Genomic DNA, 23,662 nt, shown 5'->3' with positions numbered 1-23,662 from the left:
GAATAGACATCACGGTCCAGGCTCCTTGGAACTCCTTGGAGGAATGGCTGACCCTAGAACTGGGGCAGGGCATATCCAGGCTGAGCATCTTGTAGTGCCAGAAAGTAAGAAAGGGCTCAAAAAACCAAAAACCACCACCAACAACAATCCCAAAAGGTTGGGGTGTGTTAAAGGGACACAGGAGCCGACCACAGGAGCTTCCAGTGTCTAAGCTGAGACAATTTGACCAACAAAATAAATAATGGAACATTGAATAGAAGGTGGAGGAGGAGCAAATCTGTGCAGAAGGATTCCAAATAACTGATGGAGCTAATCTGCTCTCCAGGAGATAGATCTCAGCTCCTTACTCCCGGAGTGTGGGCTGTGCATTCTTTTCTTTTCTTCCTTCCTTTCTTTCTTTTCTTTTCTTTTTTTTCTTTCTTTCTTTTTTAAAGATTTTATTTATTTTTAGAGAGAGGAAAAGGGAAGGAGAAAGAGAGAAACATCAATGTGTGAGAGAAAAAAAAGAATTGATTGTTTGCCTCTCACATGCCGCCAACAGGGGGCTGGGGGGTGGGAGACCTGGCCTGCAACCCTTGCATGTGCCCTGATCAGGAATCGAACCAGCATCTTTCAGTTTGTGGGACGACACCCAACCCACTGAGCTACACCAGTCAGGGCAGTGACTGTCTTTTCAAGAGCCCAGACAGGAAGGGGACAGGGGAGAGAGTAACTTTATAGTGGAGAAACCTGGCAGACACTCTTTCAGCAGGTGAGCAAGGTCAACATCCTCAGTGACGAGTCACGTTGGTAAGCGCGCACCTTTAATATAATGTGATGGGAATGGCACCTCACCTATCTTCTTCTCCTAAACCTACAACCCCTGTCTAGCCTCGAGAAAAACCTCAGACATACCCATGTTGAAGGACAGTCTACAAAATGCCTCACCAGTACAGTTAGGTCCTCAAAACCCAGGAAAGTTTGAGGAACGTTAAGGAGGAGAAACAGCCTGCAGCAGTCCAAGGAGACAGAATGACTAAACGTGTCCTAGGTGAGATCCCAGGGCAAAAAAAAAAAAAAAAAAAAAAAGGCATTAAGCAAAAGGGAGGGAAACCTGAATAGAGTGTGGGCTTTAGTTAATAGTAATATGTCAATATTGGTGCATAGGTTGTGACAAATGTACCATAGAAATGGCAGTTGTTAACAAAAGGGGAAAGTGGGCGCAGTGCATATGGGAACCCTCTGGACTACCCTTGCGGCTTTTCTGTACATCTGAAGCTATTCTGAACTTTAAAGTTTATCAGTTAAAAAGTAAAGAAGGGATAGTACCTCCTCCCAAGCAGGTGCTAGGAGGGTGTGGTGGGGAGATGCAGGGAGACAGGGGGCTGCGCCAGCCCTGACAGACAGCGGGTGATCTGTCCTGTTTGAGCGCAGGGTGGTCTTAAGACCCCAGGGCCTCGCTTTCTCAGGACTGCCCCACCCGTTTGAGACCTGCCTGAACCTGCCTGCCAAGAAATAGATGGGCACTCTGCTCCCTACCTCCTCGGGACCGTGCTCCCTGGGAGCGAGGAACTTGAGGTTGGCTGGGGACCGTTTTCTGCTGGGTTCCCCAGCTCCTCCCTGCCAAGGAGAAGCCCGTCTTGTCTGGGTCCTGAAGGGAGGTCTGCCCACTGTCCTCCCATGAGCTCCCTGGGGGCCTGGCTCCCCGCTCCAGCCACAGGCTGGGGGGCAGGGCATTCCTGCCGAAGGCACCCAGAGGCCGACCTTCCCTGTGGGCAGGAAAGCAGACTGAAAGCTCCCACCGCAATTGTCCCTCCTTCCCTTCCTCCTGCTCCGGGGGCTTGACCACAAGGCCCTCAGGAGGCTTGGCCATGCAGGGTCCCAGAACAGGGAGTGGTTCTTCTAAAGACTCCCTGGCTGATAGCGTTGCTGTTTACTAGCTGTGGAAACACATCTCCATCCTGCATTTGGTCCCAACAAAGCCTTTTTGTGATTCAGAAGTTAGGGTGCATGTAGGAGGAATATTTGTAAGTAGGTTCTAGAAAGTGCAGAGAATGCTGTTGAGACATCAGAAAGGCCAGTCTCTCTACCCCTTCTTCTGCTGAGCTGCTTCTAGCCCTTTGCTTCCTGGCTGCTGGGCAGTTCTGTCCTTCCCCATCCCTGGCTTAGATGATACCCCACTGCTCCCTGCCCCTCCGTAGCCTGCCCTGCTTAAGGTTCTCCTACCCCAACTCCTTTGGCCTGCTCTAATCTTACCTCCATTGAACCTTGTCTTCAGATCTTACAGAGCAGCTCATATCTTCTTAGCAAGACTGTAAATTATTTGAGAACAAGGCCTCTTTCATATTCCTACCCTAACAAGGGGGACGGCATTTTCTGAAGTAAGGATGAAGAAATATGGATCGAAGGGCACAAGAGTGCTGATGGAGACAGAGTGTCTACAATCAGGGCTGCCTGGCAAACCCCAGGCCCCCAGGAGCTCAGTTTCTGTCTGTTGCCCACTGACGCCATGGTCAGCTGAGCCAGTCTTAAGGGCTCAGGTGACTGAGGTGCCCGCAGCCTGCCTTCCCCCTTTGAGTTGTGAATTCCCTCATCTTCTGTCCCAGCCCCGAGAAAGCCACCCCAGCCAGCCTGCCACAGAAGCTGGTTCTGGACAGCAGCTGTGCGTAGTCGCTAAGAGTCACAGAGATCTGAGTTCAAATTCTGATCCTCCCACTTTCCAGCTGGGTGACCTTGGGCAAGTTGCTTAATCTCTCTGAGCCTCAGATATCTCACCTATGAAAAGGGAATCGTTCCTGTCCTGGGAGACTGTATGCAAAGCCCTCAGCACAGCAAAGCCTGGCACGCAGTACATGTTCAGAGAATAGTAGCTCGCCCCGCCAACTCAACACTCTCCCAGCCATCCACTCTCTTCTTCTGTTTTGTCTCCCCTTGGACAGAGAGGGTCCTGACCTTTGCTTGTTTCTCTGCTATACACCCAGTGGCCATCCTAGACCAACATGGGATGCTGAACCCTAACCTGGGGGCCTTGGCAAACTACCCTGAACTTGGCTGCGGCACGGCAGCGAAGAGACCAGACCCACTGTTCTGTTCTGCCCTGTGGGTGTGTGTCGAGGCTGCCATGCTTGCACGCACTGCCATGCGAAGCAATTCCTGTTCCCCCTGAGCTGCTCACTGGCCTCACCTCTGGCGTTTGGGAGGCAGAGCTGACAGAGCCAGGCCTTGGGTGCACAGCCAGGCGGGAGCCTGTCAGGGAGCTGCCTGTGTGTGTGTGCCAGAGGCCTTGGGCCGGGGCCTCTCAGGTGGCCGCATTTCCTAGCTGTGGCTCCAGCACCAGCTTGGTGCTGACAGGGGTACGTGCAGATCAGCGTGCCAGGGCCCCAGAGGCAGACCAGACCAGGGCACTCGGAATGGCCGGGCCAGTCCCACCTTTATTTTCAATGGGGGAACCAGGGAGTAAAATAGAACTGCTTTACTTTTATTATCCTTCTTTAGTATAAGAAAAGACCAGACTATCTCATTGCTGAATCCTGAACCTCAAAACTGTTCATCTACTCTTGTACCTTAGGCCAACTTTTTGGAGTCATTTTCTTTCCTCCTTTCTGCAGATCTTTAGTGGGGTCTGTGTAACTATTTCAGTTGGTTTGTTTTTTTTTATATGATAATGCCTTTATTTCATCGTGGTTCTCTCTCTTTTTTTTCAAGATTTTTTTAATTTATTTTTCGAGAGAGGAGAAGGAAGGGAGAAAAAGAGGGAGAGAAACATCCATGTGAGATAGAAACAGATTGGTTGCATGTGCCTCAACGGGACCAAACCCACATCCCAGGCATGGGCACTGACCCGGGATCGAAGTGGCGACCTTTCTCTTTGTGGGACAACGCCCAACCAACTGAGCCATGCCGGTCAGGGCTCATCATGGTTTTTAAAAAATGGTGTGCTGGGTCCAGGATTCTGGATTGACAATTTTTTTGGGTTTTTTAAAAAGAATCTTGGTGCTTTGATGGTGTCACTTCATTGTCTCCTCATGTTACTGTTGAAAACCTATTCTCAACCCAATTGTCATTCCATGGTGAGTGATCTGTCTTCTCTCTTGCTGCTTGTAAGATTTTTTCTGACCGAGGTCCTGGAGCTACTGGCCACTATCTGTCCCCAGAAATGGAATAGTTGTGCACAGTGAAACGTCAAGAGGGAGACGAGGCCAGAGGAGGGGGTGGATGGGAAGGCTGAGTGGTGCTCATGGCACAGAGGGCAGCCCGTTACTGGGAGTGTGTGAGCACAGGCTGTAAGAAATTCCCTGTCATGTGGGGGGCTTGCCTCAGTTATCTTGATTGACGATGACCCTGGAGCTCTTTTAGTGGCTTCTGCCTTGCTCCCCCCTGCACCTGGCCTCTGCCCCTCTCCTTCAGAGGGTCCATGACCTTCTCGCTCCGGCTCCTCCAGGGAGCCCTTCCTGATCCCTGCAGGCCACACACCGCCCCCTTCTGTTCCTCCAGCTCCTGGAGTATGGCACAGATGCCGCAGAGCCTGGTACACTAGCCTCCAGAAGCCTTTGGTCTGCAGGTTATTTCAGACAGCTGAGTGGTCACTGCAGATGGCACGTCCTTTTCTGCTTGCTCAGGATTTACATTTAGTCCAGGTACCTAGGAGCGGGAGGTGGGGTCAGGAGGCCCCACTCAACCTGCCCCCAGGGTTGGACACTCAGGCTCTGATCCTCCCTCCTGCTCAGGCTGCTCAGGACGGTGCAGCTGCCCCCTCCTCAGTCCCCTGGTGAGGACCTCCCAGTGTCCCGGGGTGGAGATTGAAGCCACTGGAGCAGGGTCACTGGAGGGTAAATTTGGCCTGCTGAGCGTGGGGACAGAAGTGAATAACGTGATAGCATTCTGACAGCAGCTTGCCTGGTCCATTTTTGAGAGTTGAAGACAGGAAGGCAGTGGCCCTGGGGTACTTCCAAACACCAGAGTCCCTGCCGGTGTGCCCCCCAAGGGCTCCCAACAGCCACTCTCTTCCCTTGTCCCTGGGCGACTGGTGGGCTTACATGTGTACGTGTGGGGCACGGATGTGGCTATGGAGAGTGTGTGCTGCCCACGACCCCATCCTCGGTCTGCATGCCTACAGGGCCTGTCAGGGAGCTCCGAGACGCCGACCCTGCCCCCTGTCCCAGTGTGGAAGGGGCTGAGATGTTGGGGTTATTTAAGAGTCATTCTATTGCAGATCAGTGATGATTTCTGCAGATCAGCACAGAATCCTTAGGTTGGAACTCTGTTAGGGAGAAAAATGTGCATGTGTCTGACTGGACCCCACACTCTCTACCCGGCAGTTTTAGGGTGAGTCAGGAGCATGTGGGATGAGAAGGACACCCTGACTTTATGCGTCTGAGCACTTTGCTTCCATGATGCCTTTCCTCTTTCCTGGGGAGAAGAGGAGGGTGGAAGGAAGCACCGCCTCCTGTTGGACTTCTCATCATTCCCTGTGACGGGGTTTTGTGGGGACCTGCTGTCCCACAGTGTCAGTGGTCTTTGATCTCACTCGGGTCCAGACACAGGTGCCAGGCAGACCCTGGTGGAAGCCTCTTGCTCGCAGCTCTCAAGCCCACGCACTCGCACTCGTGAGTCGGGGCAGCTGCCAGCTCTGGGCCCTGGGGGAGTGGGCGGGGGCTGCGCGCTGCCCGCAGCGTTCGCTGCTGCAGCCCTGCGCCCACAGCCTGGCTCTGCCCTTGGCTGGCCCAGCAGGGGTGTGCTGGCTCAGGGGCAGGCCTCCCGTCCCCCTGCTGGCCCTGCAGTCCCTGAGGGAGTCTCGCATGGAGGTTGGCCTCACCGGACCTTTCCACTGGTGGACAGCAGTCCCTTTGTGGGTTGTAGGCTGGTTACTTTGCTCCTGAGCTGAAGTGCATGCAGAGACAGAAGTGGTGAGAAAGGGGAGTGGAAAGGACTATGTTTGTTAATCAACCGCAGAAGCACTGCCCCATAGGTCCCTGGGCTATGGGACAAGGGAGCTACCCAGTCCAGTCCTCCTCAAACTTGACTGTGCCTGAGGAGCAACAGGGATCAAGTTCAAATGCAGACTTTGACCTGGGAGGTGGGCCTGAGACTGCATTTCTAACACGTTTGCAGGGGATGCTGAAGCCGCTGGTCCAAAGTCCTGGAGTACTTCCCCCTGGCTTTTCCCTGGCGGAGAGCCTAGGCACTACAGGGCAGATAAATGATTCGGGTGGCACTCGGAAAGGTACACAAGAGTGTGAGAATGAGCGTCCTGACCCATGACATTCTAGAAGGTCTCCTTAGAGATGTGGAAAGATAAGAGTCTTCATCAGAGTGGCTGAGTTTGAGACTAGACCCCTCACACTTCGGCTTTGGGGAGAGAGCTCACAGTTTGAATTAGAATTTGAATCCCGGCTCTGTAGCCTGTTTGCTGCATGGTCTTGGGCAGGTCATTTTGTCTCTCTCTGCCCCAGTTCCTTCACCCATAAGTTAGAGAGAAGAATGCCTGCTCATAAGGCTGGTGAGGATAAAATGGGACGAGGTATGTCAGGTACCTGGCCCAGTACCTGTTACATATTAGGCCCTTAATGAACATTTATGTCTGTTAAAACTACATGCTTGTCTCTCCTTGCAGGTGAATGAAATTTACCATGACGAGTCCCTGGGGGCTCACATTAACATTGCCCTTGTCCGCTTGATCATGGTGGGCTACCGACAGGTAAGCCCCCCGCTCAGCAGGCAGGCTCTGGAGGGAGAAGGGGTGTGGGGCCAATGCATCGTCCCAGCTGTGGTGTGGGGTGGGGCAGGGGCAGCATCTAGGGAACATTTGATCTCCTGCATCAGAGACCCGAGACCATTAAAATTGAGGCTTCAGTGGCAGAGGCATTTGGGGATAGAAAACGGGGACTCTGGGTTCCCTCCAATCTGACACATGGACAATCCTATATCCTAACCGCTGAAGGTCCCCCTCTTTGATGGGGAAAGTGGGGCTTAGAGAGGGGCAGTGACCAAGTCCTGCTATGGTCGGGCCCGGGGGCCCTGGGTTCTGCCATCTTAGACCCGCTGCTTATTCTCCCCCAAATGGGGGTAACAACCAAATTTTCCCGCAGGGGCTATTGTGAAGATTAAATAAGACAGTGAATGCATTAGAGGAAATGCTCAGAACCACACCCACCTTGTGGGTTAGTTAAGGGATTAGGGATAACGTGTGTCCAGTTCTTAGCAGACAGGTGTGCCCGCACAGGGCTTGGCACTTCAATGTTCCCTAAAACAGGGGGCTATGTGCCAGCCGCGGCCAGAGGCAGTGACCTTGGGACAGCTAGTGACCTTGGGACGGGCACTGCAGTCGTGTGGGCTTCAGTATTCCCCACTGCCAGGGGGAAGGGAGCGCTGGACGCCCACTGAGGTCTGCGGGCTCCGACCGTCCACGCTGCTGTTGATACTCTCCGGCTCCCCGCAGTCCCTGAGCCTGATTGAGCGTGGGAACCCCTCTCGCAGCCTGGAGCAGGTGTGTCGCTGGGCACACTCCCAGCAGCGCCAGGACCCCGGCCATGCAGAGCACCACGACCACGTCATCTTCCTCACCCGGCAGGACTTCGGGCCCTCAGGTAGGCCAGGTACTGTGTTGGCCTTGGCCAGGTGTGTGCGGCTGCAGGGCAGAGGCCCAGGCTCGGGGCTCTGCTCGCTCTGGGGCCGGCTTCCCTGTCAGCAAAGGGGTCCATGGGACTTAGGAGACAGGACCTGGACGGACAGGTGGGCAAGCTTTGCATTGGTTTCCTGGGGACCAGGAGAAGTGAAGGGGTCTCTGCTCTGGTCTCTGCTGTCTTGGCTGAGCCTGCCGCAGGCTCTGGGCTTGCCATCCCAGGGCCCGGCTGTTGGAAGACCCTCTGTGATCTTCAAGGTGCGCTGCCCACACTGTATTCATCTGTCTTCACACACGTGGGCACCTAGGGAGGCACATGTGGAATTGGGAAAGGAAGTCCATGCTTTCCCCGCAGCTGCACGCCTCTCTAGCCCAGTGACCCAAGCTCACTTTATCTCCCTGGGTTCTTCCAACTGACAAATGGGGAAAATAATAGTATTTGCCTTCCTCCACTCCAGGGCTGCTAAAAGGGCCAAGGGGATATGTGAAATGTCTGTGACAGAGTGTGACTGTAAGCACTCTGCAAACACATGAGGCTTTGACTACCCGCAATTTTCCATATGGAGAAACCGAGGCACAGAGTGGTGAAAAGGCTTGCCCATGGCCCACTGTAGAGAGGAGGCAGACCTAAGACTCAGCCAGGATGTCTAGGCTCCAAGTTGAGGGCTTTCTAATTTTTTCTGGTTTGATGCTAGAAGTGAGTCAGCCGGCCCTGCCTCTGCCCAAAGTGTTCCTTGTCTGAATCCCTAAAGCCCCAAATGTGAGCTTGCACGCACACACACACAGATACACATACACACATGTATAAACACACACATACACATACACAGGCCTATGGGCAAACACAGACACATGTACACACATAGAAACATGCCCGCACATCCACGAACACATGCACGCATATACAGCCACATCAATGTATGTGCACACACAAACATACCACACATGCAGACACATGCACACAGGCACAGACATACACCTGTACATGTGTTTACCTGCCCCCGTGTGGAGACATCTCAGGCCTTCAGGACAATAGAGACCCCAGGACGCTCCTCCCCACTGCAGCCTATCATAATATCACTAGCCCCCAAACCATCTCAGATAAAAGAGCACTTCAGCAGTCCTGAACACAGGGCCTCGCTGTCTGGTCGGCAGCAGGCCCAGGCGGGGAGCACTGTCTCCCGTCGTCCCCTCCTCGAAGGCCTTCCCTAGTCAAGTCTGTCCCCTTAGCCCATAACTGGGCCCCAAGGGGAGGCTGAGAAGCAGGCCACTTACAGCACAGGCCTCGCCCACAATTGCAGCTCAGCAAATGCTGGTTGGCCCGGCGCTTGCTGGTCCGCACCAGCGCCGCTGCGCTCCCCACTGCTCCCGGAGGCCTGCGCAGCCTGCTGCACCTTTGCCTGTGTTCTCCCTGCCATGTGCCCTCTCCCCCATCTCTGGAGAATCGTCTCACCTGTCCTCCAGGCCCAGCTCTGTGCCACCTGAGTCATTCCGGATCCTCCTCAAGCTCTTCAGTTGAATCTGTCCCCTTCCTGCAGATCACCCCTGCACTGCCCCCTGTGCTCCTGGAACTGGCCCTGCTAAGCCACAGCTGCGCTAACCTCCAAGTCCAAGTCCAAGACTCCCCGCTATGCTGCCTGCTCCTTCATGTGCGGCTGTGTGGCAGGGAGGGGTGGCGGGTTTGGACCTGATTCCTTTGTTTTTCCCATAGAATCTAACACAGTGCCACTCCTATCCCCACATTTTTTTTTTTAAGTTTATTTGTTGACTGACTAACTGACCAGCTGGCTGGAGGGACATGGAAGTCGGGCATGAGCAGGTTTGGGCCCGTCTGGTTTAGAGCAGGGGCTGACAGGTGCAGAGAGGGTGCAGGCCAGGAGAGAAGCTGGGCGGCGGGTGTCCAACCCGCGGCCTGCGGGCTGCGTGCGGCCCAGGAAGGCCATGCATGCGGCCCGACACAAAAATCGTGAATTTACTTAAAATGTTACTTAGTATTATTACTAGGTTTTATACCATGTTTTATTATTTAGATATGTACATTTTCTATATTAGTGATCACAAACTTGGGACCTGCTTGATGATTTTAAAAGATTATTGCTGCTACATAATTAGGGCTATTACGTGAGGACTTTTTGGCTTATCTGCGGTGGTGGATATCACGAAAATTATGCACAGATCTTTTTTTTTTTTTTTTTTTTTGCTCATCAGTTTTTGTTAGTGTTTGTATATTTAATGTGTGGCCCAAGACAATTCTTCTCCTTCCAGTGTGGCCCAGAGAGTTCAAAAGGTTGCACACCCCTGCTGTTCAGCGTTAGAATATGGGGCAGCTTGGCCTAGGTTGCTCTGCTGCAGGTGGGACTTGGCAAGGATCCTCCTTACTCCAGGGACCCGCTAGCAGTGGCCAGGATGTCCCCGTGGGAATGCTGGGCACAGACCTTGGCGTGTCTTATCTCACTGTGCATTGCTTCTCTCTGCCCTCCCTCCCCCTCCCCACAGGGTATGCACCTGTCACTGGCATGTGCCACCCCCTGAGAAGCTGTGCCCTTAACCATGAGGATGGCTTCTCGTCAGCCTTCGTGGTGGCCCATGAAACTGGTCACGTGTAAGTGGCACGGAGGGGGTGGGCTGTGCCGTGAGCTCTGAGGAGGTCCGCGGGTGTGGGAGGCTTTGTCCAGTTTGGGTCCTAGTCCCAGTGTTTTGGGAGATGCCAGAGGAGCTGCTCTCCGTGAGGCTCTGTCTCGATGGGGAGAGAGCCCAGGGGCTCAGACAGCCGTTCTGGGCCTGCCTTGGGGGCCCCTGCTGTTCTCCCAAATCCCGGGGCGGCTGGAGACCAGATGTGGCCCTGTCTTTGGGCAGGTCAGCGGCAGTGTCCCATCAATAGGCAGTAGTCAGCGTTCTGGGTGGTCTCTATCCTTTTATCTTATCCACACCTTGAGGCCCTTCTGAGACCTGTTCCACACTGGAGTGCTGGCTTGAGCCCATAAACAAGCACGCTTAGACTCAGGGTACCCGCCCAGGCTGGTGGCTGGCTTGCCGGATCTTTGAGCCTGGATTTCTGTATAGAGCATACTCATTCATTCATTCACCCAGTATTTCCTGAGTACCTACCGTGTCCCAGGCCCAGTTCTAGGACTGGGGCCTCAGTGGAGAACAGGACAGACAAGAAGCTACATACTGGGAGAAAGCCAATAAACCTCCATCCAATGTGTCAGATGGTGACATGCATGTGCCACCCTCCTGCCTCCCAGCCTTGTCTGTCCATAGGGGCCGAGCTAAGGGACATGCTTTCCAGCCCACACACAGGGTGAGAGCTGTTCTCTGCAGCCTGAGGGACATGGGAGGGAGAGGGGTAGGCCAGCCCTAGAGGGGGGTCTGCCATCCACGGTCTCTGTGCCCCTCTCTGCATCATCCCTGCCAGCACAGGAGGCCCATGCGGATTTCCTCCCAGCTCTGCCCCTCACTGGGCGGGTGGCACCTACTCTTGGGCCTTGGTTTCCTCATCTGCAATGTGGAAGCGGACACCAGGGCCACCTCTGAGGTTCCTTCTCACCCTGGAAGCCGATGGTTTCACACGTTCTGGAGTCAGGAGTCTGTCTTCCTTTATGAAGCAGCGCGGGGCAGGGCAGGGAGTGCCTACTGTTCACTGAGGAGAGGCCTCTCCCTGGGGAAAGATAAGGTGAAGCTTAGAGGATCTTGTGTCTGTCTAGTGGTCAAGGCCACAGGCAGGCACTTGAAAATATTCAAGAATTTAGAACCTTTGGGCTTTGGTGTCAAATATCGAGTATGAAGAGCAAACTTTAAAATTTAAACTCTCATATAGTAGGAGCATACCATATGCAAAGCTGTGTACTGAGTACTGTGGGGTCTTGGAGAAGCTTGGGAGGCCGGCCCAGAGGGGCTCAGTAAATGAGGTTCAACTGAACTGAATGAGACCTGGCCTTGCACTTGAAGGTCCTGGGCCTGGGGGAAAGATAGCTCATGCATGAATGCTGTCCACGGTGGTATTGGTGGCTTCTGCTGTGGGAGGTCAGCCCATGGGCTGGGCAGCAGGGGAGGGTGCCTTAGGGCAGGAATGGGGCTTGAGCTGACCTTGGAGGCTGTGAAGACATGGGTGGGGTTTGAGGAGGGGGCGGAGTGTCTGGGAATAGAGAACAGCAGGGGCAAGGCTTTCAGGGAAGACTGAGTCCGGCTCTACTGAAGGACAGAGTGCGTCCTCAGCTTCCATCCAGGGTGGTGGTCCTCCCCACTGCGTGGTTGGGAAACGGGCCAAGGGGCACAGTCTGAAGCCTGGTCAGGGCAGGGTTTCCCATTGCTGGCCCACCCACCTGCCTTCCCAGGGGTGGGCTCCCTGGGTATGACTCAAGGCTCCCCTCTGTCTTCCCCCGATCCTCCAGGCTCGGCATGGAACACGACGGTCAGGGGAACGGCTGTGCGGATGAGACCAGCCTGGGCAGCGTCATGGCGCCCCTGGTGCAGGCCGCCTTCCACCGCTTCCACTGGTCCCGCTGCAGCAAGCTGGAGCTCAGCCGCTACCTCCCGTAGGTCACCCCCCTCTTTGGGGCCCAGGATGGGGAAACACGCAGCCTGCCACTTCATCTCCCTCAAGTCATCCCCCTTCCCAATACCATGCTGCCTCTGAAACACACTCAATTCAAAGCTCTTCTGGTTAGCTCATGGGCCTCCATGCCCCTGGAGGCCTGGGACACCTCGAGGGTGCCACACTGAGGACGAGCACAGAGTAGACTTGGGTGGGGCAGGTGTGGGCAGAGATTCTGTCGCTAACCTCAACAGCAGAAGGCCAGGGCCCAGCATCCTGTGTCCTGCATGACAGGCTGACATTTTTTTCTACCCTCAGGGCAGCAAGCCCTCAAATCGTCCATGGAGCAACCCTTAACCTTGGCCATAGCGCGTCCCTCTAACGTAGGCAAACTGGCCCATAATATAGCTACACGCTGAGCTCCTAGCCCCAACCCTGGGTGCCCCAGCCCTGGAGCACCCTGGACACAGTCGGTGGTGGACATGAGGGGCTGTGTGAGATGAAGCGGGTGGGTTTCTGACGGCTTCCTGCTCCTGAAACCTTGAGAATTATGGCCTCGGCCTGGTTCACTGCCCTGTCTTCACTGGCAGCTCCTACGACTGCCTCCTTGATGACCCCTTTGCACCTGCCTGGCCCCAGCCCCCGGAGCTTCCTGGCATTGACTACTCCCTGGACGAGCAGTGCCGCTTTGACTTCGGCACCGGGTACCATACCTGCTCCGCGGTGAGTTCCCATGGGCCTCTGCCAGCCAGCTCACCAAGACCATGGCCTTCTGTGACCTAGGCTAGTCATCCTCAGAGCATCTTCTTCCCAGACAGGCTGGTGGTATGGAGATGGGCTCGCAGGCTCGGTTCCATCAGGGAGATTTAGGGTGACCAGGGCCCAGGCCCTGCCACCTTCTGCTCCACACCTGCCCCACCCGGTCCTGCCTGTAGGGGTGGGCAAGTGCAGTGGCCGGAGAATGCTTCAGCCCTGGGAAGGATGGCAGCGGTCGCTAACCAGGGCCCAGGCAGAGGCTCAGAGAAGGAGATGTCCCAGGGCAGGGGTTTTCTGAGGGATCAGGCCTTGGTGACTCGCTGAACTGAGTGCCTCAAATCCCCTGTCCAGGAAAGTAGCCCCTTCCTCAGCTCTGCAGGACCAGGAGGCCCTGTGCGTGGTCACCTTCCGCACTGCCCAGGCTACCCTGGGACACGTGGCCTCTGCTTGGGGGTGGAGGAGCAGCCTGGGATATGGGATTTCAATGCCCAATGCTCTATGTGTAAGGACAGCTGTCTGGCTAGCACGGGATTATAGGAGAGACAAGGACATTGGGACCTTTCTGGGCAATCTGAAATAGGCAGTTACCGACCTGTGGCATGGCTGGGTGAGCCTGGAGGGAGATGGCAGTCCCAACCTTGTCTTAAGTGCTGCAGGGTGTGGGCTGGGCCCGCAGCCCCCTCGATGCCACCCACATGCACAGGGCTCAGGGCTATTGTTGGGCCCAGCTTTCCTAGAGTCTCAAACCCTATTCCCCACTCAGTGACAAAGTGTTTACCTTTTGCAAGGGCAGGGAGGGAGGCCTGGGGAGGGAGATGAGGGGAGTGTGGGCTGTGGCTGGCCCCTTCCTCTTGGTGCCCTGCTGGGGAGAGGGGGGGTCGCTGGCAGCCACTGGCACTCGGGGAAGGGTTGGGCTTAGGGTGTGCGGGGCTCTGGCTGGACAGGCCCCTCCCGCTCCCAGCTTCCTCCACTTCCTGCCCTCTGTCACTGCCCTTTGCCCCCTTGTCAGAGCTGGAAAGCCAGTCCAGCCAGCTGACCCTGTTCCCCTTGCCACCCAGTTCACGACCTTTGAGCCCTGCAAGCAGCTGTGGTGCAGCCACCCTGACAACCCGTACTTCTGCAAGACCAAGAAGGGGCCCCCGCTGGACGGCACCGAGTGTGCGCCAGGCAAGGTACCTGCAGCAGGAGTGGCCTCCCTGGGCTCAGGCCCCAGGGGAGCTCCTGCCTCCTCACCGAGTGTGTAACGTGTGCGTGGGGGGGATCTGCTAGAGAGCAGGTGTGAGCCCTGTGTACGTGGAAGCCTCGCATGAACTTCCGCACACTCACACCCTTTCTTCTCTCCCACACGACAGCCTGTGCTTCTGTAGTTGGCAGGGTTTGGTGTCCAACTTGTGTAGGTCACAAAGGGGAGCTGGCAAGGGACGCAGGGAGGACTCACACCCTGCCTACTGTCCCACCCCTCACCGTGCTGTTCCTCCCACACCTGTTCTCCCCTGCATGCTTGACGTTCCGTGTATTTTTCTGGTGTGTCTTTGCTCCCTCGTGCATACGTGCGGGCCCAGGCCTCCTTCGTCAAGGGCCTTGTAGTCAGGTGTGAGAGCCCTGAGCTGGCTTCTCGATCCCACCTCTGCTCTACTGCCGGCCCTGCTCCAGTCACTGTGTTGTGACCTTAGCTCGTTTCTTGAACTTCTTTGGACCCTGCTGGCCCCTGACCACATGCACTTTCCTCCCCTTGTGTGTTTCTAAAGCTACTGAGCCATGCCCAAACCAATGAGAGAGCTCGGAAGAAGCAGATGTGATGATTACTCAGCCTCAGCTGTGAGCTCAAACACAGGGCACCCACCCCGACAGGCCTGTCCTTCCTCTGCGCTCCACCCGCTGCCCTCACCAGGCTCCTCCCACTCACCTCTGGGGCCTCCCATAGCCTCCGACAGGCCCAGCAGGCTCCCGGCCCACAGCCTGTTGTTCTGGAGACTGAATCTGCCTGCTCCACCTGTTATCAAATTTCCAGGCCCTCTGCTGTCAAATGTCACATAACAGTTCATCAGTGGTTCTCAATTTTGACTGCATATTGGAACCATCTGGGGAGCTTTAAAAGTCCCCACCCCCAGAACAGGGAGTTAGTGCATATGGGGATGAGCTGTCTCTTTGGGGTGATGGAAATGTTCTAAAATTGGATTGTGGTGACAGTTGCACAACGCTGTAAATTTATGAAAAATCGTTGAATTATAGACTTGAAATGAGTGCATTTTATGGTATGTCAAGTATATATCTTATTACGGATTCTTTTAAAAAAGTTCCTTCCCCTAGAGATTCTGATTCAGTGGGTCTGGGTGAAGCCAAGGCATCTAGGGTTTTGAAGGTTCCACAGTAACTCCAAGGCTGAGAACCACTGAGTTGGTTTCTTGAGAAAGACCTGGAGCGTTCTGCTCTATTTCTTTCCAGTTGCCTTAGTGGAGAAGGGCACGAAGCTAATCTTAGTGGAGCCCCTTTGTGCCTGGCCCTATGCTAAGCCCTTTGTAGGTGTTACTGCCTTCAGTTCTTAGAACAGCCAAGTGCAGGAAGACTGTGCTTTCTCTCCCACATCAGTCCCTTGTTTCTCCCATGTGGTGAATAAGTAAGCACATAACTATCATAATTAATAGCGCTGTCTGCCATTTCTGGAGGGCTGTGTGCACTAGGCACGATCTCACTGAATGCTCACAGCAGCGCTGTGGCCAAGTGCCATTATCCTCGTGGCACGGTTGAGGAGTAGGCTCAGAAAGGAGAGCCCTTTTGCTGAAGATCATTCTGCCCACGGCAGGGGTGGGATTCTGTGTAACCCGAGGCTTGTGCCCTTAATGCCCCTTTCTCTGGGGTCAACTGTGGTGCCCACCAGCTGCACCATGTGCCTTGTTGGGCACCGCCATGGCAGGCTAGATGGCAGTGGCCCCTGAGTGACCGCATGCCCTCTGCTCCATCACAGTGGTGCTTCAAAGGTCACTGTATCTGGAAGTCACCAGAGCAGACTTACGGCCAGGATGGTGGCTGGAGCTCCTGGACCAACTTCGGGTCATGTTCACGGTCATGTGGGGGCGGAGTGCGATCCCGTAGCCGAAACTGTGACAATCCCTTGTGAGTATGCTTGGCTGGGGTGGGCACAGCGGGGGATCCCTCTCCTGAGGCCTGAGGGGCTTGGAGGGGAAGGCACTGGGGGGCAGAGCACAAGAGAGAAGGGCTGCTGCAGGTGGCTGTGCATTCTAATGCATGATGACCCAAAATTGTCAGGGCGGGGCGGGGGGATCACTCCCACTAGGGTGTAGTAACATCTCCCATGGGGTCTGACATCTGAGAATCGGTTTAAACCAGCGATTGCCAAACTTGTGTGCAGAGGTTTTCCTGCAGAGTTTGGGGCCCAGGGCTCTACTGGTTTAACAAGCCCTCCTGTGACCCTGGTCTCCTCTGGCTAATCTTTGAGAAAACACTGATCTAACTCGCTTAGGAGTCATGTCTTGGGAGAATAAATTCCCCAAGTTTGTTTTCTACCGCATGAAACAGAACTTTTTTAATTTTCCTAATATACCTCTTTCTGATATCAAATCGCCCCTCTCACTGTCCCCCCACCCAACTTTCAGCATTCAGGGACCGTTCTGTTTCTCCCTTGTTATCCCCTCTGTGGGGACCCCTCCCATGGTGTTGGAATTTCCGGGCACCAGCTCTGCATGGACTCCGTCTCCCAGGCTGAAACACCTTGCCTACAACAGCCTTATGAGAGATGGGAGTTGGCAGGGGCTGGCATGGGGGCCCGCTAGCTCCAGGGACACGATGAGCGATGGGACGAGGACTGTAAGATGGCAGGGTCCTAGCATCACAGTGGCTCGGGAGCAGACATACCGCTCTGGCATCCTCAGAATAGGTCCTACATACTCTGCAGTTAACCTCCAGTGATGGGAGGCTCACCACCTCCTGGAGCAGCCGGTCCCTGTGTCAGATGGCCGGACTGACCTCTCACGCCTATGAGCTAAAATGCACTGCCTCGTAACTTCCACCTGTTGGGGGTACGGAAGCTGGGGTTAGAGCAAGGCCCAGTGGTGCCCACTCTGAGTAAACTACCTTTCAGTCACGATGGATAGTTATACCCTTAATCAAAGCCTCCATTTATTGACTTCTCTGTAATAATAACTTTTTATTTTACGAGGCTTAAATGAAATAAATATGTATACTCTCAGCACCATACCCAGCACAGATGAAGCACTAATAAAGAACATCTGCTGTAATTATTTCAGTCTCTGGAGCATTTTCTCTTTGCCAGGTGGGATGTGAAGCACTTTCCTATGTAAACCCACGTAATCCTCCCAGCACCTCTGAGCAGAGTACCAGTAGCCTGGTGCATTCGAATGCTTTGTATTAATAATCTTAACTGATCCTCTGAATTTAATGGAGAAGAGAGTGCCTATTGCTTTATTCATTTTTTAATTCTCACCCAAGGATATGTTTACCGATTTTAGAGAGAGAGGAAGGGAGAGAGGGGGCAGGAGAGAGAGAGAGCAAGACATCAATGTGAGAAACATCAGTTGGTTGCCTTCTGTATATGCCCCTGTATATTGAACCTGCAACCTGGGTATGTGTCCTGACCAGGGATCAAACCCATAACCCTTTAGTGTATGGAACAGTGACCCAACCAGAGACAGATTGCTTTAAAATACCTTTTCTTATTTATTCTTCGCAGATACACCAGGAGGTAGGTAAAATAAGAAGTATTATGGTCCCTCCTTTAAAGGGGAAATTAAGGCATAGCAAAACTAAGTAACTTACCCAATATTGCAGTCAGGACTGGGGGTTACAGGAACAGTTGAGTTATTTACTGGGTCCATACTGTATGTCCGGCCCTGTGTAACAGTTGAAAGAATATAGTACAAAGATGAATAAGGCTGATTTCCAGCCCAGTCGGGAGGATTAGTCATTCCCATCTTCCTCATCTCTCACCTACCTCTCCTTCCCCTTCTCTTTCCCCCTTTTCTGCCCCACCCCCTAGTGGAACAGGTAGCATATGTTTGAAGGATGGAGCCACTGATCCAGCAGGCTCTGAACTCAGCAGTCCCCACAGTGGGGGACCCTCTGCAGTTTATCAGTTAGTAGAGCCCCTCTTTAAGCTAGTCTAACAGGCTGAGCTGCCATGTGGGAAGCCCAGCCCTCCCCAGCCCTCCCAGCTAACAAGGTCACCAGGTCGCTCTGTGACTGCCCCAGCCCAGCCTACGGAGGCCGCCCGTGCTCCGGGCCCATGTTCCAGTACCAGGTCTGCAACAGTGAGGAGTGTCCGGGGCCCTACGAGGACTTCCGGGCCCAGCAGTGTGCCAAGCGCAACTCCTACTACATCCATCAGAACACCAAGCACAGCTGGGTCCCCCACGAGCCTGATGACGGTGAGTAGGCCCTTCTCCCCTCCCACCTCCCCATATCCTTGAGCATCTACTGGGTTCATGTTGGGCCAGGCAGGGCCTTCCAGGCCTGGGCCCACCAGTGAAGGTAGAGGGAGAGTGGGGGCACCAGAAGGGAGATTGCCGTCGGCAGGCTTGCCACATACGTCTGTGCAGGCCATCACATTGTGGGTACCTCGGGAAGGCCTCTGTCCTCATGCAGTCATCCCTGAATTATATACTTACAATAACTGTTTTCTGGAGATGCAAGGAAATGTCTTGAGCAAGGCCACTCCCCCCGAGGTGCTGTGGGGCTGCCAGCTCTGCTGGCTGTTGGGGTCACTGCCTTTCACCCTTGCCCTCACCTGTACGGAAAGGCACAGTACAGGTGCAGGCTTTGCAAAACCAGCGTCCTGAGAAGTTCAGTCCTGTCATAGGCCATGGTTTTAAGTTCTACTGATTATGCCACCCTTTCAGCAGTTAAGGAGAATGATTTGAAAGGCAGGTGGATGGGAACCTAGGGATCCTCATACAGAACCCCTCCAGGCTGCTCTGGGACAAAGGCCTTGGAACTCACGTAGGGGGACCAAGACAGTACTAGGGCCTGTCTATTGGGGAGTATTTCCAGTGATGGCTCTTGTAGTGGCTGAGGGGACCCAGGGAAGGGCTGGGGTTCACGGTGCCCTCGAGCCTTCAGGCTAGAAGGGCCCTTAACAGTCCTCTGAGCCCACCTCCCCCGCCACTCCCTCCGTGGCCCTTCCACGGACTGATGCTCACTGCGGCCACGCAGCCCTTGGCCTCCGATACCGTGGGTTAGAACAGCTTTTCCTCTCCAAGCTCTGGCTGCTTCTTTGTAGCTCTGGTTGCCTCTTTGTAGCTCTGATTCCAGAGTGTCAATTGTAGGCCCCTCTGCTTCCACTCACATTTAGAATGACAGTCTTCAAGATGGAAGGGACCCCAGAAGCCTGTCCATTGCCTGCCAGCATTCAGCCCTCTGGAACATGTTTACAGGGAGTGTCTTCCCTTTGCTTGGATTCCACCTGCTCTGGGGAGCTCACCATTCCCTTGCCACCATAGACTGGCTTCCACAGCTGTCCTGAGACCAGCCTGCCCAGGGCATAGCAGTCAGGGTCCTACCTGTCTTTGGGATGGTTGGAGCCCCTACCCTTGGCCTCACCAGGTCCCACCAGGAATCTGGCTCCTGTGTATGAAATCCAAAGTGGTATTGGATGTTGTGGCTCTAGACTCGAGTCCTGTGTGCTGGAGCACGACATCGCTAGGCATCCTGGGAACCCAGGAACGAGGATGGGAGCCTGATGGTTCCTTAGAAATTTTGCTGAGTGAGCAGCTTGCTTTGAAAGCCTTACAGATGCAGTCAGAATCCAAACAAGCCACTGTAGCTGGGGGTGTGGAGGGGATGGGTCAACTGGACTTTGGGTTTTCCCAAGACTTTTAGACAAATTCCAGGAAGTTAGCTAAGTCCCAGCCTCCCATTTTTCTAAGAAACACAGTGAATGTTTATATCTTCTCTGAGACCTCCTTTTTAGGACATCAATAGCCCAGATAGAGAATAGAACATTTACTTGTTAGAACTAGAAAGGACCCCCTTACCCCTTCACTGCTGTTCCATTTACAAACCCAAACACAGATTATTGCTGTGCCTGCCTTCCACACAGTCTTGTAACATTTACAAGCAGGTTAAGATACACTATCATATGTATGACTGGGGAAATGTCTGTAAGGTCAGAGCAGGACTCAAGCCAGACTGCCTGGGTTAGAATCCTGGCTCTTCCACTTAACCGTGTGGCCCTGAGCAAATTCCTTAACCTCTCTGGTCATTGGTTTTCTCCTTTGCTAGAACCTACTTTGCTAGAACCTTGGGGTATTGAGTGTTTTAAATGACTTAGTTCACAAAAAACATTTAAAGTTGTATATCAAGAGCGTGTAAAGAACTTGGAGGTATCTGGGACATAGTAAGCATTAACTAAGTGTTGGCTCATTGTTGTTATCACTTGATTTTTCTCAACAACCTGATGTGCCGTTTTATTGATCAAGGATAATAAGTAAGAAACTGAGGCTCAAAGGGGTCAGATCATTTGCTCAAGGTCACATAACTAATAAATAAGTGACACAGCAGGGGTTTTAAGCCTCAGCCCCCGTGCTCCTTCTGCTGCCCAGAGCTGGACCCGGAGCTTCCTGCTTGGTCCCCGTGCGATGTCATCCTGACCCAGCCCACTTTCTCTGAGCCCAGCGGGGGCTCAGCAAGGCCCCTCTCCCCACAGACACTCAGAAGTGCGAGCTGATCTGCAGGTCAGAGGACACAGGGGATGTGGTCTTCATGAACCAGGTGGTCCATGATGGGACACGCTGCAGCTACCGGGACCCCTACAGCGTCTGTGCCCGCGGCGAGTGTGTGGTAGGTGATGCCCTCCAGGCCACCCACTCTGGCAGCCCTGGGGGACTGGAGGGCTCCACTGCCTGCCCCTTCTGCTCCCTACAAAAACAAGTATTGCCTCACTGTCCCCACCATGACATCCGTTGGTCCTCAACAGCCCTGGGTTGCTAGAAAGGGATTATCACCCAGCCCCATTCAAGAGGAGAGGAGTGGGCTGGCTTTAAGACCTTGCCCATGTCACATGCAGTCTGTGACAGAGCTCCTGTCCAGGAATGCCTCTTGATTCGGAGTCTCTCATGTCTGGGGGCTGGGGTCCAGGGAGGGGACCACAGGCTGCTGACCCCAGGACGGTGATAAGGACATGGTAGCCTCCTCCACTGACCCCATCTCTGACCTCAGCCCGTCGGCTGTGACAAAGAGGTGGGGTCCATGAAGGCAGATGACAAGTGTGGCGTCTGTGGTGGTGACAACTCCCACTGCCGGACTGTGAAGGGGACTCTGGGCAAGGCCTCCAAGCAGTCAGGTGAGCAGGCTGGGGCCGGAGGGATGACTGGGAATGACTGGGAATGACTGGGGTTTGGCCCAGCCAGGATCCGGGGGCCTGGGCTGTCCCTCCGGTGGGCCCTTCCTCCTTGAGCTGGGCCACAGATTACGGTGGGGAGAAAGGACCTTAAAGCCTGTCGTCAGACCTTCCCAGGGTGCCCAGGGCTGGAGAGCCAGACGCAGTAGCAGACCACCTCATTTTCTAGGTGGTCCGCTGCCTGTGTTTGGGGCCAGGAGCTCAGAAGCATTTTCCTGCTGGGCAGTGTGTTGTGATGGGAGGTCAGCCACCTCTTGGCTCTGGGGCTGTTGGTGGGAGTGAGGGGTCAGACAGGTCTGAAAGCGTGGCCCAGACTGAGCTGGGAATTATCTTTTCCTCTTTGCTCTTTCATTTTAAAAACACCGGTGGTGCCCTGGCTGGGTGGCTTGGTTGATTGGAGCATTGCCTTGTGCACCAAAAGTTTGCGGGTTTGAGTCTCAGTCAGGGCACATACCTAGGTTGGGAGTTTGATCCCTAGTTGGAAAGTGTATGGGAGGCAACAGGTTGATGTTTCTCTCTCACAATGATGTTTCTCTCTGTCTCTCTCTCTCTCTCTCTGTCTCTCTCTCTCTCTCTCCCCCTCTCCCTCCCTCCCTCTCTCGGTCTAAAATCAACAAACATCCTCGGATGAGGATTTAAAAAAAAAAAAAAAAAGCACCTGTGGTGCCTCCTGCTCTGAATCCTTGTTACTTTTGGGTGCCTCGGTTCCCTCTCCACCTGCAATCTTGCCACACTTGCTGTGGAAAGGCCAGATATTAATTAGTCCTTTACATTCTAGTATGAACTAGATCCATTTCTCCTTGGGGGATGTTATGGCCCTACCTCGCCTCTCCTTGACGGGAGAAGATTGGCTGCTCTGAGGAAGGTTTATTCCCAGGCCTTGGACCAGGAGGGCCGTGAGGGCTTAGGGCGGCCATGCGGGATCTTCATGGCCTGCTTCATCTAAATCCCTGCAGTGGCTAAAGGTGTGAACATAAAGGGAGGAGAGAATATCAGGAGAGAAGGGGAGGGTCAAGAATGTGGGAAATAATAGCAACTGAAACACACACACACAGAGCCCCTTAGGGTTCACAGAGCATTTTTAGCTACAGCAGATCTGGTCATCACTGTGGGGAGGGGCCCACGCCTGTTTTACTGATCAGGAAACTGAGGTTCCTGGGTACCTGCAGGGGCGGGGGCGAGGCAGGGGATGCTGGGCAGTAGGGCCACCAGCTCACGATGCTCACAGGTTTTCGGGATCCTCCTCTGGCAGGGGCTCTCAAACTGGTACAGATCCCTGCGGGTGCCCGGCACATCCAGATTGAAGAGCTGGAGAAGGCCCCCCACCGCATTGGTGAGTACCGGGGTGCTGGGAGACGGACTGCCAGGCCCCGGGACCTGCCCACAGGTTTAGGGGAGCTGGGAGAGTGGAGGAGAGGATTCCAATGCAGGGAGGGTGTCTCAAGTTTGAATAATGGCAGAGAACCCCTTTTTATTTTGTTTTCCCGTGGTTCTGCCATTTGGGCTGGGCTGAGCTGGGGGCCACATGTGCCTCATTGCCTGGACTCACTCATGCAAATGCGGTCAGCGGGTGGGTCTCTAGGGACTGGGTTGGTACTGGCTGTCAGCTGGGGTCATGGGGGTGACAGGGCTGTGTCCCCAAGAATTAGCCCAAGGTTATGTACGTGGTGTCTGTCACATGGTCCTCAGGAGTGGCGAGAGCAGGCGAGCCCAGTGTGCAAGCACTTTTCTTAAGTCTCTGCTTGCATCATGCTTTCTACTGTCCTGTTGGCCCAGCAAGTCTTGTGGCCAAGCCCAGACTCAGGGTGTAGAAGCAGACCATCTCCTGATGGGAAACACGGTAGAGTCACGGAGCAAAGAGGCAGGTATACAGGAGTAGGAGGAATCTGTACCATGTTTACAGCCCACCACATGGACCCTTAAATTATTTTGATAATGACAAACACATAGTCACTAAACTAGGTGCCTACTCGTTATAACAGTTATAGAACTGTATAGCCAAGGCAGATTAAGAATCAGGGCCTCCAAATAAATCAATAGAATTCAAATGAAAAACATTACTATAATGGGAGAGATTTTTGTTGTTGTTGTTGGTTTGTTTGTTGTGTTTTTGCTGAAACTAAGTTGGCAGTCAAAAAATGAGCATGTCTGAAAGAGGCAAATCCATAGAGATAGAAAACAGGTCAGTGATTGTCAGGGGCTGAGGGGAGGGGCAATGGGGAGTGACTGCTAATGGGTTTCAGATTTCTTTGGGGATGATGAAAATGGTCTGGAATTAGATAGTGGTGATGATTGCACAACTTTGTAACTATACTAAAAATCACTGAATCGCACACTTTAAAAGGCTCGATTGTATGGTCTGTGAGTTATACCTGAATTTAAAAATCATAAACATGGT

General features: G+C 53.9%; 1 protein-coding gene across 2 annotated transcripts in view; it reads left to right on the top strand.

The window, feature by feature from the left end:
* ADAMTS14 (ADAM metallopeptidase with thrombospondin type 1 motif 14) overlaps nt 1-23,662 on the top strand; it is an 85,426-nt gene that overhangs the window by 47,873 nt on the left and 13,891 nt on the right. Inside the window, exons 5-15 of one of the 2 annotated variants that reach the window (XM_054572420.1) lie at nt 6,593-6,676; nt 7,418-7,565; nt 10,097-10,202; nt 11,995-12,138; nt 12,728-12,860; nt 13,952-14,065; nt 15,859-16,007; nt 18,120-18,295; nt 20,572-20,705; nt 21,084-21,207; nt 22,517-22,597. In XM_054572420.1, the coding sequence (XP_054428395.1) occupies nt 6,593-6,676; nt 7,418-7,565; nt 10,097-10,202; nt 11,995-12,138; nt 12,728-12,860; nt 13,952-14,065; nt 15,859-16,007; nt 18,120-18,295; nt 20,572-20,705; nt 21,084-21,207; nt 22,517-22,597 (1,393 nt within the window). Of the gene's footprint in view, nt 1-6,592; nt 6,677-7,417; nt 7,575-10,096; nt 10,203-11,994; nt 12,139-12,727; nt 12,861-13,951; nt 14,066-15,858; nt 16,008-18,119; nt 18,296-20,571; nt 20,706-21,083; nt 21,208-22,516; nt 22,598-23,662 lie in introns of both variants that reach the window. The other variant, XM_054572419.1, reaches the window with a different exon arrangement.

This window comes from Pteronotus mesoamericanus, unplaced genomic scaffold (assembly GCF_021234165.1).
Source record: "Pteronotus mesoamericanus isolate MK-2021 breed Mesoamerican mustached bat unplaced genomic scaffold, CSHL_Meso_final contig_24, whole genome shotgun sequence".
In the NCBI taxonomy this organism is placed as follows: Eukaryota; Metazoa; Chordata; class Mammalia; order Chiroptera; family Mormoopidae; genus Pteronotus; species Pteronotus mesoamericanus.
The sequence above is the reverse complement of the archived record's forward strand: the minus strand, read 5'-3'. Positions and strand labels throughout refer to the sequence as shown.